At 41.1% G+C, this 12,259-nt stretch overlaps 1 protein-coding gene across 2 annotated transcripts in view; it reads right to left on the bottom strand.

Annotated features, from left to right (window-relative positions):
• The window catches only part of MTBP (MDM2 binding protein), a 104,493-nt gene that overhangs the window by 81,475 nt on the left and 10,759 nt on the right, over positions 1-12,259 (bottom strand). For both annotated transcript variants that reach the window (XM_089677544.1, XM_089677543.1), the window contains exons 4-6: positions 7,080-7,231; positions 2,791-2,849; positions 1,261-1,399 (exon numbers count right to left, since the gene is read on the bottom strand). In XM_089677544.1, the coding sequence (XP_089533670.1) occupies positions 1,261-1,399; positions 2,791-2,849; positions 7,080-7,231 (350 nt within the window). The remainder of the gene's footprint in view (positions 1-1,260; positions 1,400-2,790; positions 2,850-7,079; positions 7,232-12,259) is intronic.

Genomic DNA, 12,259 nt, shown 5'->3' with positions numbered 1-12,259 from the left:
TGTTTGATGGTCTGGAATGGCAGGTCCGCAAGCCTAGACCAGTCACCTGGCCGCAATCTACTAGTAGATCGTGATCTACAGGTTGCTGACACTCGCCTTATAGTTTACAAAAAAGAAAACAAGTCAAATATTGTGTTTGTGTGCACGAAAAATTAAACTTTGCTGTATTTCTTCAACTAAAAAATTTGGGTTGCACCGATTCCTGAAATCAATACTTCAGGCTCGGTTCTTTCAGATGTCAGCGGGAGCACAGGGGGGGCAGGGACACTGATAGAAATAAGCAGTGACAGGTCCTCTTCATGGAGAGATATGGGGTCAATAAAACCCTACATTCTCTCCTCTACAATGTTAAGCATTAGTTTAAAAAAAAAAAGCATTGGTCTAGAGCTAAGAAAAAAAAAAAGAGCAAAGAGGTGAGCGGAGGCCATCTTTCCTTCACTGATCTCTATGCCCAGTGCCGGGGGGGGGGGGGGCAGCTCTTTTTATGATGCCTGTATATGCCTATATTAATATTGGCTGAGACATCTCCGCCACCCAAACTTTTGGTGCATCCCCACTATATACAATACAATCTGATCGTGCAATCTCTGTGTGGTCTCCTTTATGTTTACCAAAGCAATATAATAGGACGACACACCTATCTTTTCAATCACTCTGTATTCAATGGTGAATTTTACAGACTTCTCCTGTTTTCAATACTAATCTCTTAGCCACTGCACACTGCCAAATGAGCACTCTTTGCAAGATGAAGGTAAGGTAGAGAAAAAAAAAAAAAAAAAAAAAAAAAAAAAGTTGATGGCTGTGTATCTAGTGAGCACAGTGATTGCGGATTGCACTGGAAAAGTATGAACCTGCAAAGGTGGGCGGGAGCAATCTCCTGGAGGGGCAGGGCAGTTCCAGGGCGTATGGTAATGAGGTCAGCTGGTGAACTACTTCCTTCTACTGGTTTCAAATACCAAATTCTGCATGGCTAATGGAGGAGTTTTCAACAAGACACTGAGGCTGAGGTAACGCCTAGTCTAGAACAAATGGAAAGCTTTTTCTTTTCCGCAAAAGCACATTAACGGTATTTTGGAACTTAAGGCCGCTGGAATTTTGGAATTTAGGTGAACTTAGCCTTTAAAGTGTACATGAATACAAAAACTTTTCTTTTAGGTTTGCAATCTTGTACTAAAAAAACAAACAAACAAACAACAACACACAGGAACCGGATCCCTTTCTACAACCAACTCAGACCCACACTTCTAGTTTCAGCCTTACCCCTTATTTTCTCTGGTCACAATCGTTATCTTGGCCGCATGCCATTCTCTCAGGTGTTTGATTGCCCCCAGTGCAAGTAAACACTCCTTCAACTTTGGAACATCTGGAGAGATCAGTAGGATATCCACCAATGCTTTCCCTGTATACCAGAACATACAATATAGCTTTAAACAGTGACACACATTGATTGGTTTATGCTTCCCCCTTTAACCAGCTGCTATGGCACTGCAGCCACAGTAGTGACATACCAGCCAGTGGGGGTACACAGGCATCAGAGACTTGAGGAAGAACCTTAGATGCTGAAGATTCTACAGTTGTTGCAGCTATTCAAGAAGATAGGGATATGGCATCGGAAGAGGAAATATTCAACTTATTTTTTTTTAAAGCGGAGTTCCACTCACTCTAAATAAATAAAAGTTAGCAACTACAAAAACTGTAGCTGCTGACTTTTAAAAAACAGCCACTTACCTGTCCCACGATCCTGTGTTGCCCCCACCGTCCTGTATTCCAGGCGCCGGCATCTTCAGTGTGGGCACCCGGCTGTGACAGCTTGTGGCTTCACAGCCAGGTGTCCACTGCGCATGCACGAGTAACACTGCACTTCCTGAATGGCCCCGTCTTCTGGGACCTGTCACGTGTCCCACAAGACTTTGGGGAGGGAGGGTAGGAGGACAACTTCCATTTCCGATCGCCTAGGCGATCGCAACAGAAGTAGGAGCGGGTACCTGTCAAATTCAGGTACCTGCCCCCCCCCCAGATCCCCAAAGGTGCCAATCCTTAACGGGGAGCAGGGGAGCAATCTTTAAAGCTGAACGTCCCCTTTTGGGTGGAACTCCGCTTTAACCGCTTACAATGAACAGATATCTCACCAGCAAAAGCGGTGGTGTGGAAGAGAAATACAGACTCTAGACCAGGGGTGGGCAACTGTGGCCCTCCAGCTGTTGGTGAACCAAAAGTCCCATCATGCCTCTGCCTTTGGGAGTCATGCTTGCAACTGTCAGTTTTGCAATGCCTCATGGATCTTGTAGTTCTACAACAGCTGGAGGGCCGCAGTTGCCCACCCCTGCTCTAGACTTTCGGGGTGAGATATCTGCTCACTTTGATACAAATTGGATGTGGTGCATTGTAACCACAATCTCCTCTCCACTCAAATAGTTTTTCAACTTTTTAATCTGGCAGCAGAAGACTTCACAAGTCTTTCTCCCAACGAAATGGTATATGAAATAGACACCGACTTTCATACATTTTACTACTGCAGCTGAGCAAGTCCATGTGTTAGGCTAAAGAAATGTAACTGTGAAGTCTTATTCGCCCTAATTTCTAAATCTATGGATTGTATATTTTCTTGAATAACAGGTCATTTTTACATTGGATGTTAGTGGGATAGTCTGCAAAATATTGCATTTTGCTTAATATTTCTATAAAAACAAAATAGATATATTTTCCTGAGGCTAATAAGTATCATGAAAATATGACTTCCAAACCAGATGTCTATCTTTAATAATAAAAGTGAAGGAGAAAAAACATTACCTGGTGCAGGAAGCTTGTCGGCCAACTGGTGAAGTGACTCCGCACATTCTTCATACAAGCTGACAGTGTTGAGAGGGAATGGATTGAAAAGCAAAGCTCATTAAAAAGGTTTATGTAAGATGCTATAATTTTGTGCATTTGCCACGCTAAATGATTAGCTATGAAAATGATTTGACACATACAGGGCCACCAGACTTGTCATTCCTTAAAATTAGTAAACTCCACCAACCCCCACCATGGTCAGCTCCAAATATCCAAGAGCTTCTTATGAACACAGGTATCAAAGCATTCAAAATATATCTATGACAACGAATGCTTTTAGGAAAACTTTGTTAGGATTCTTTTTTTTTGTTGAATTTTTAGGATTCTATTTAAAAGCATATGAAAAGTCAAGCAAATAAACGTACTTAGTTGCAGCCTACCAGTCCTTAGGTGATTTTTCACCCTTATTTTTACCTGGTGATTATGGTGAAATATAAAAAACAAAAAAAAAAAAAAACTTACTTTCTGTCCTAGGGTGGCCACACTCACTCAACCCCACTGTATCTATAGAACAAGCCATGGCTGTCAGTCAAACTGGACTTTAACCACTTGCCCTCCAGAGGATTTACCCCCCTTCCTGACCAGGCCATTTTTTGTGTTACGGCGCTGTGTTACTTTAACTGACATTTGCGCGGTCATGCAACGCTGCACCCAAATGAAACTTATGTCCTTTTTTTCCCACGAATTGAGCTTTCTTTCGGTGATACTCAATCGTCTCTGTGTTGTTAATTTTTTGCGCTATGAAACAACAAAAAAAAAAAAGCACCGACAATTTTGAGAAAAAAAACAATATTTTTGACTTTTTGCTATTAAACATGTCCAGTATAAAAATTAAAAAAATAAAAACAAAAAAAACTCAAACTTCGTCATAAATTTAGGCCAAAATGTATTCTGCTACATGTCTTTGCTAAAAAAAAAAAAATCCCAATACATGTAAATTAATTGGTTTACTTATAGCAGGACTGCAGCGGGCATTCTGACACTGGGGGGAACCAAGTCACTGACATCCCAGGTGACACCAATACAGAGATCAGTGCTAAAAAAACAAAATAGCACTGGGCAGGAAGGGGTTAACATGTGAGGCGATCAAAGGGTTAATTGTGTGCTGTTTTATTATGTGCTATGTGTTTGTGCTTCACTGCAAGCACACTGCTTTGCAAGGCTGTGTGCAGGAGCTGCCATGGAGGAGAACTGTTTTGTTTACCCCCCCCCTGTCGGAGATGCTCTGCAATCTCCAGGCCACCGGCGAGAAATCAACAGCCGGGACCCAGAAATGCAAAATCATGTATATATACACTTGATTTTGCGCACCCATGCCACCCTGTAGCAGTATTTCTGCTATAGGGCAGACGGGAAGCGGTTAAACAGGTCTTCATCTCCATTATACGGAAAAGGTGGAGGGAATATTAATTTACAGAACAAAGACCATTGTTTTTCCAGTCAGTTGACAATAAGTGACAAGGACAGTGCATTTTCAGCAAGATCAGGATATGTATTTTCTGCACTTGCTGTAAAACCTGTCTTAGCCAAAAAAAAGAGAAAAGTAATGCAGCTGGTATGCTAAAGTATAGAACATTTTTGTACTTGGGTTTAGGGATCCTGATGCATTTGTGATATACCTGACAGGCCTTAATAATGCATTTACCATACATCTGATTGGCTATTGTTCCTTCTAAAAAAAAAAAAAAATAATAGTTTGACTGTTACAAGTTCTTTGACATAGAAGTACTTCAAGTGCATCTCTAAATAATGTACTCCCATATACTTACAATATATTGTCAATGACAGCAGTTCAAGAAAGAAAAAAATAACAGATGGAAGGCAACTTGCATCCACCCGCATGCTAAGACCTCTAGGGTGGCATACGTCATGCATGCTGTACGCATAGAGACATTTTTTATAAAGCTGTAAATCTGGCATTCACCAAATATTACCTGCAGGTGAATCTTACAAGTGCATGTGTTTTAAATGACAGCAATTAATTCACCAGCAGTGAACGTTATGTAAAAAGTCCAATTCACTGCTTTACAAATATGCCCCGCTCTAATCCAAGCTGAATTCCAGGCAGATTTAAAAATGCATAAAAACATAACCAAATGTATTGTGTAAATACAAGCAGTGTAAGTAATGTACTTGAATTTGACTTGGTATCATTACCCTGCAGTCCCTATACAGCACAGCTCAGAACGGAAGCAAGAAGCAGCACAAACAGTCAATCAGCTCTTCGCTGACAAGAAGCTTGCTGATAAAAAGGGAAAGCAGAGCTATAGACAAGATGAGCACCTTGCTTCTCCTTTTACTATATAGTTACAGGATAAGGTGGGTTCAAACCCGCCTGGTCTCTGAGAAATTGGGTTGAATGATGCTGGTCATCAGACTGATAACATCCTGAGGCAGAAAAAGTACTGCATGGAAATCCCTGGATTGCAGGTGGATATTGCAAACAAAAAAATCTTTTTAGTTATTTCATCTTTTAATAGGCTATTCTAATTTATCTTCTATTTTGGCTTCTGGAGTTCTGCTTAACCACTTCCCACCCAGCCTATAGTAAAATGACAGCCGGGCGCGCCCCTCGTCCCTCCGGGAGGGTATCATATGACGCCCTTGCCGGATTGCGCCATGCGCGTGCCCGCAGGGCCGCGCTGTGGTGAGACCTGTCACCGGCTGTGAACCTCGGACACAGCCGATGACAGATCTGTGTACTGGTCCCATTGCCAGTACCATGTGACCTGCTGTGACCAACCACAGCAGGTCATATGACAGTTGTAAACAATCGATGGCTTCCTTTCTTCCTAGATACAAGTGTATCTAGCTGTGAATGGTCACAGTGATTACATGCACAGACTGGGCCAATCACAGCCCATCTGTGTCATGTGATTAGCAGTTGCTAATCACAACAAAAAAACCTGAATGAATCGATTTCATTCAGTTAAATGTTTTGCTTAAGAAATTCTTTGCTATAAGCAATCAAATTGTGCAAAAAAATAAAAAATACTGATCACTTCCCCAAAGTAGTACAAGGTTACTATGGTAACATTATAATACTTTGGTCATAGTGTTATATGGAAAAAAATCTTTAAAAAAGAAAAACAAATTAAAAAATAATTTACCATTTAAAAAAAAAAAAAAAAAAGATAAATTGTTTTTTTATTCGTACTATCACCAGTCCGTGTCCCTGATCACTGCCACACCAGTTATATGATGACGCTGTACTGCAATAGTGACACAAAAAAAAAAAAACTCACCATGCCTCTTATGAAATACATCCGACTGTCTACTTTGCAAAAAGTGGTCACTTGGGGGATATCTGTACTGTTCTGGCATTTTTGGGCCTCAAGAAATTAGATTGGCCGTCAGTACTTCAGGACTGATCAATTTTCAGATATATCCCTTAGTTTGTGAACTCTAACTTTCCTACAGACCAAATAATAAATACTGGTTTGGGTTATTTTCACTAAAGACATGTAGCAGAATACATCTTGGCCTAAATTTATGAAGAACAATTATTTATTTGCAAACTTTTATAACAGGATCAAAAAATAAAAATTCGGTATTTTTTTGTTAATTTTGCAAGAAATAAAAAACCCACTGGTGATTAAAGACCACCAAAAGAAATCTCTGGTTGTGTGAACAAAATGATAAAAATTTAGTTTGTGTACAGTGTTGCATGACCGCGCAATTGTCAAAGTGTGAGCAGTTGCAATTAGAGAAAAAAATAATTTATTCATGAATACAGAACTGCATTAAATTCATGGAGTGCGCACACATACATTCTTGTACAATCTCTTTTTGATTTGCCAAAAGAGAAGGTAATAAAGGAGATTATCTAGATAAGCCCTTGAACTACATAACTGCTGGTAAACCACAGTGGCTAAGTGGTTAGCACTCCCGCCTAGGAGCACTAGGGTCGTCGGTTCGACAGCACTACCTGCCTGGAGTTTGCATGTTCTCCTTGTGCCTGCGTGGGTTTCCTCCCACACCCCAAAGACATGCTGGTAGGTTAATGGACTCCTGTCTAAATTGGCTTTAGTTTATTATGAATGTGAGTTAAGGACCATAGGCTGAACTCTCCTTGAGGGTTAGGGACTGATGTGAATGTACAATATACTGTATTTAAAGCTCTGCATAAATTGACGGCGCTATATAAGTAACTAAAATAAATCAAATGACGATTGTACAATCAATCATAACATGTGGCCAGCCAGTTTTTCATTTCATACAAATGTTTAAAAAAGGACACAACACACCCAGTCTGGGACACAGAGTCCCTGCTGTCTTCATCATCTTCCTCTGAATTTTGCAGAGCGCACACACATTCATCAATAGCGCATGGAGGAGGTTCTGATCCATCTTCGGGTGATGTCACCAGGCTCAGATCTTCCCAATCAGAACTGGAGAACTAAAGAGTTTTATGCACAAGGGTTAAGAAATACCACTGGTCCTGCAAAAGTGCTGACAATCAGAGAACGAATATTCTTAGAAGGACAGCAAAGGATGCCCCCATAAGTCTCAAAATCATGCTAGTTACCAGTACATGGTAAGCCATGGTAACCTGTCCTACATGCATAGGATGTGCATTGATCATAGAGCTTCATATTGTCATTTGCTGCCCAGTACACTCAGCCTACAGTACAGCATACAGTATGGTGCCTTATCTCAAATTTTTTTGATGGTGGTGGATTTCAAGTGTTTGGGTGGAACTTTAATATTTCACTAAAATGTTTTTTTCCTTTCTTAAAAACACTTCGCAACAAAAAGTCCCTGTGATGCATTTTTTTGGTGACTAAAAGCTCACTTTAATGAAACATCAGGGTTCTAAAAGACCTCTGATGTCTCACCTGTCCTCCACTGAAGCCATTCGAACACAGAAGATACTGGAAAGCCAGTAGCCAGGGTGTGTGTAAGTGATCAGGTGGCTGTACAGCCATTGGACCGCTTCCATCTGCAAGCAGGCTTGTCAGATTAAGGGCTCGTTCACACTTGGCTGTTTTACCAACGCTTGCCAAACGCCCCTATAGCGTTTGGCAAGCGTTGGTCCAGCGTTTGCGAAGCGTTTTTTAACACTCGGAAAACGTTACGCAAACGCCGCATGCGCGGTTTGGCGTCGGTTGCTAGGCGTTTGCCGAGCGTTAAAAACGCCCCACAAACGCCTATAATGCAGTTTGAATGGTGTTACCGCTCCGCAAACGCCGGCCGGGCATTTGCAGAGCGGCACCATAGACTACAATAGGAGGCTTCAACGCCTCCTGACTCGACCAGAGGCGTCCGTTTTGCCGCCACGCAAACGCTCCCGTTAGAACAGCACCATGTGCTGTAATGTGCAGAATTGGCAGAGGCGTTTGGGAAGCAGTAAAAACGCTTCCCAAACACCTCTCTGCCACCTGCACACAACGCTAGTGTAAACGTAGCCTTATAAACACTCCTGGCAGCTGCAGCCACTAGAAGTATGTGAAAAACACCCAAAACCACCCATGTAGTTTCCATTTCAGTGGCAGCAAAAGGGTTACAAGTTTTGCCCCCAAAGTGATTTCTTACATATTTTTTCAGCACATATTAAAGCATGCATTTTTTTTTTTTTAAACTACAAGTGCATTACAAACTCACCTACCCTCACTGACTTCTTCACCCTATCTTCTTACAGATTTGGGATCTTAATCCAACTTCATTGGCCAAGCCGGAAGGGCACAACTCCCATGCACGTGCATAGGAGCTCATTCATTCCAGCACAGAGGTGCATGCACCAGTCAGTGTACAGGCAGGTAAGCTTTAGTGCAGGAGAGCGCTAGCATGTCTCTTTTGCACTAAAGAGAGTGTTTGCTTGGAATTAAACTAAAAACAATAGCATTTTAACCTTCATCTTGTGTTAGGGTCAGCACCGACCCGTTTTTAGGTTTTAAATGCATAAAATAACCATATAAATTTGTTTACTGCATCAAGGCTTTATGACTTTGTCAGGAACCTCTATTTCAACAAAATAAAAAACAAAAAATTGTTTTCACTAAATTATAAAATGCTCAAATTGAAATTATGACTTTTGTGTTGTTAGGGTCGGTTTCGACCCAGTTCTAAAAATAAGATTATAAAGCAATAATTAGAGCCAAAACTGAAATCATAAGTTCACTGTCAACCAGCACACTGACAGCCAGCTCCTCTCCCAATCATGTGAGCTTTAGGGGATTCTCATTTTGCCTTGTTTTCCAGTATATCTGCACAAAAACAAAGACGGCCATGTCCGGACATGTGAGGCCAATTCAGTATAGAATTGGTGACTTGCCGAGTGCACATCTCCAATCTGTAGCATGCAAAAATGAGAAGAAGATTTTCATTGAGCCAAGTTCTGGATAATATTTTTGGTGAAAATGAGGGAGAGGACACAGAGGAGCATAGTGATTTGGATGAGCAGGTTTCTGAGGAGGAAGACAATGTGGAGTATCATCCAGAAGACACAGACAAATCTGATGAGTCTGATGAGGAGGCCACCAGTGCTGAAGCTGCTCCCGCTAAAATATTCAAGTCCAAAAATGGTAAGATCTGTTGGAGCTCAGTACCTCCTGATGTACATGGCAGGGCAGTTGCTGCAAATGTCATCAAAATGACCCCTGGAATCCCAAGGCTTGCTGTGATGAGAGTCGGTGACATCAAGACATGTTTTGAGCTATTTATGCCATTGTCACTAAAAAGAGTCATCATTGCTATGACAAACCTTGAAGGAAAAAAAGTCCATGGCAGCATGTGGAAAGACATTGATGAGGAATACCTGGATGCCTATATTGGTGTTCTAATTCTTGCTGGAGTGTACAGATCCTGCAATGAGACCACTGATAGTCTGTGGGACGCATCGACAGGCAGAAATATTTTCCGGGCAACAATGTCATTTCAGACCTTTCAAATGATATCAAGAGCCCTCAGATTTGACAACAGAGATACCAGAGCAAGATCTGACAAGCTTGCCCCATCAGGGATGTCTGGGAGAGATGGGTGCAGCTCCTTCCACTGATGTTTAACCCTGGGCCAGAGGTGACAGTGGATGAACTTCTTCTCCCTTTCCGAGGAAAATGCCCTTCCGGCAATACATAGCCAGTAAGCCAAGGAAGTACAGCATAAAAATCTGGGTAGCCTGTGATGCAAAAACCAGCTATGCCTGGAATCTTTTATTAGTGTTGGAACAAGTAATTGATTTCTATTGGTTTGATTTGCTTGATTGGTTGTTGTTTGTTTGACCTTGCAAATCTATATTTGGTTAGATTTATGAGATATATATATATATATATATATATATATATATATATATATATATATATATATTTGTTCTGTTTTTCATTTTGTCGTTGTACTAAAGTTCTATTGCTGAAAAAAAGAGACTTTGCCTTTTTGAAGTAATAATATATATGGGTCGAAACTGACCCGTAACACCATAGATGTTACTATAGTTAATAATATTAAAATGAAAAAATAAAACAAATTTATTTCAGAGATGTGTTCTAAATCCCCTCAGTAATAGTCAGGTGACATAACAACCTTTTATTTATTTATATGATTCTCTTGAGGTTCATTTTTCATTGTTTTTTAATTGAAATCGAGGGGTATACTGACAAAAAAAAGGCCCAGGGGCCCACACCAAAATTATTAAAAACAATATTTTCATGGATAAGGAAGCCTAACAAGGTAACCAAGATATGAAAAACAAATTGGATGATAGATAACTGTTTTTAGTGTATTTTACAGCTGATTTAAGACACGGGTCAAAACCGACCCGTTAACATAAGAGATGGTAACAGGAAACTAACAAAAGAGGAAGGTTAAAACCACAAAAGGTTATATATTTAGTAAAAGCAGAGGACTCAAAGAATAAAATTATGGTAGCTGCAACAGTTTACTAAAGGGAACACAAAATCACACATTAGTGCACATTACAATCTCATTTTTTGTAAAAATATAAACAGGTGAGATTGTATCGCATAAAACAGACCTTTTCACCTCATGGATTTAGAGTGAAAGTGGAGTTCCAATCACACTGTCAAAAAATAAAAGTCAGCAACTACAAAAACTGTAGCTGCTGACTTTTAAAAAAACAGCCACTTGCGTGTCTCTCAGTCCTGTGGTGTGTCCCCCGCAGCCAGTTTCACCGGCCGTCCAGTATTCCAGGAGGCCGGCATCTTCAGTGTGGGCACCTGGCTGTTAGAGCTTGTGGCTTCACAGCCGGGTACCCCATGTACATGTGCAAGTAGCACTGCATGAATGTTCCTGTAGTCTTCTGGGACCTGTCACGTGTCCCAAAAGACTACAGGGAGGGAGGACACCTTCCGCTTCCGATCGCTTAGGCAATTGGACCAGAAGTGGGAGCAGGTACCTGTCAAATTTGGGTATCCGTCCCCCCCCCCACCCCCCAAAGGTGACAATCTTTAATGGGGAGCAGTCCTTAAAGCGGAACTTCCCCTGTTGGGTGGAGCTCCGCTTTAACCGTAAATGATGGCTCTGAAACTACATCTCTCACTCCGGTGTGAACTGCAATACCTAATGTATGTTGCACAATCATCATTTACATATTTAATATTTATGTCCGTTTCTATTCATTTTCAGACCTTACATTTTTCAAACTGCATTTTTTTTTAACTTTATTATTATCACAGGGAGAAGGGTGCCATATTGTGTGAAGCACAGACGTTATTGGGTAGCTTTCTACTAGAAAGCTGGTGGCAGATTGATAAAATGTAAACCTACTCCCAGCCAATATTGTTCTTGGGAATTTGTTTACCTTTCATAATAATTACGTCGGGGACAGTAAAAGGGTTCAAGTGAACCTATGCTTTGCCTATAAAAGGGAAAAGCAATGTGTTCACTTTAATACAGCACATGTAATTGGCGCTGAGAGAAGACAAACACCATAACAGAAGGTTGCAATATCAGAAAACATGTTAAAAAGTCCATAGAGTCCATGGAATGAGCAGTATATAGCGGCAGCTCCCAAAAGAGTGAAGCAATATTCTATAAAAATATGAAGAGGAACACAAGGGGGCGCCGGCCTAAGTGCAGTAATAAATTACAAGTTTATTCAAAATAGCCAAATAACTCCTCACAACTGAGGTAAGTAGGCATTTATCAAGTCCCAAAAGGACATATGCAGGAGCCGGTGTGTGTCCACTGGAGCACAGGCACCGAAGATCTGATGTAAACGTGGGCCGTCAGCCGAGAACGCCGTAACCACCGTGGAAGGCACAGAAGACTTTTTAATACAGACTTTCCCAGAAGTAAACATTTGCTTTCCTTTCCCTACCCTGCAGCTTCATTCAGCCTCAAGACAGGGAAGCAAAGCCTTCGTTAAGCTACAAGCTGCTGGAGTCATATCTTACATAGTTCTATGGACTGTACTGTATGACAGTGCCCACTAGCTCAGCATGTTCGCAGCGTGAGTCACATGCTCCCCCAT

Source organism: Staurois parvus, unplaced genomic scaffold (assembly GCF_062004578.1).
Source record: "Staurois parvus isolate SC_StPar_1 unplaced genomic scaffold, SC_StPar_1.0 ptg000187l, whole genome shotgun sequence".
In the NCBI taxonomy this organism is placed as follows: Eukaryota; Metazoa; Chordata; class Amphibia; order Anura; family Ranidae; genus Staurois; species Staurois parvus.
This window is presented reverse-complemented; position numbering and strand designations above follow the sequence as displayed.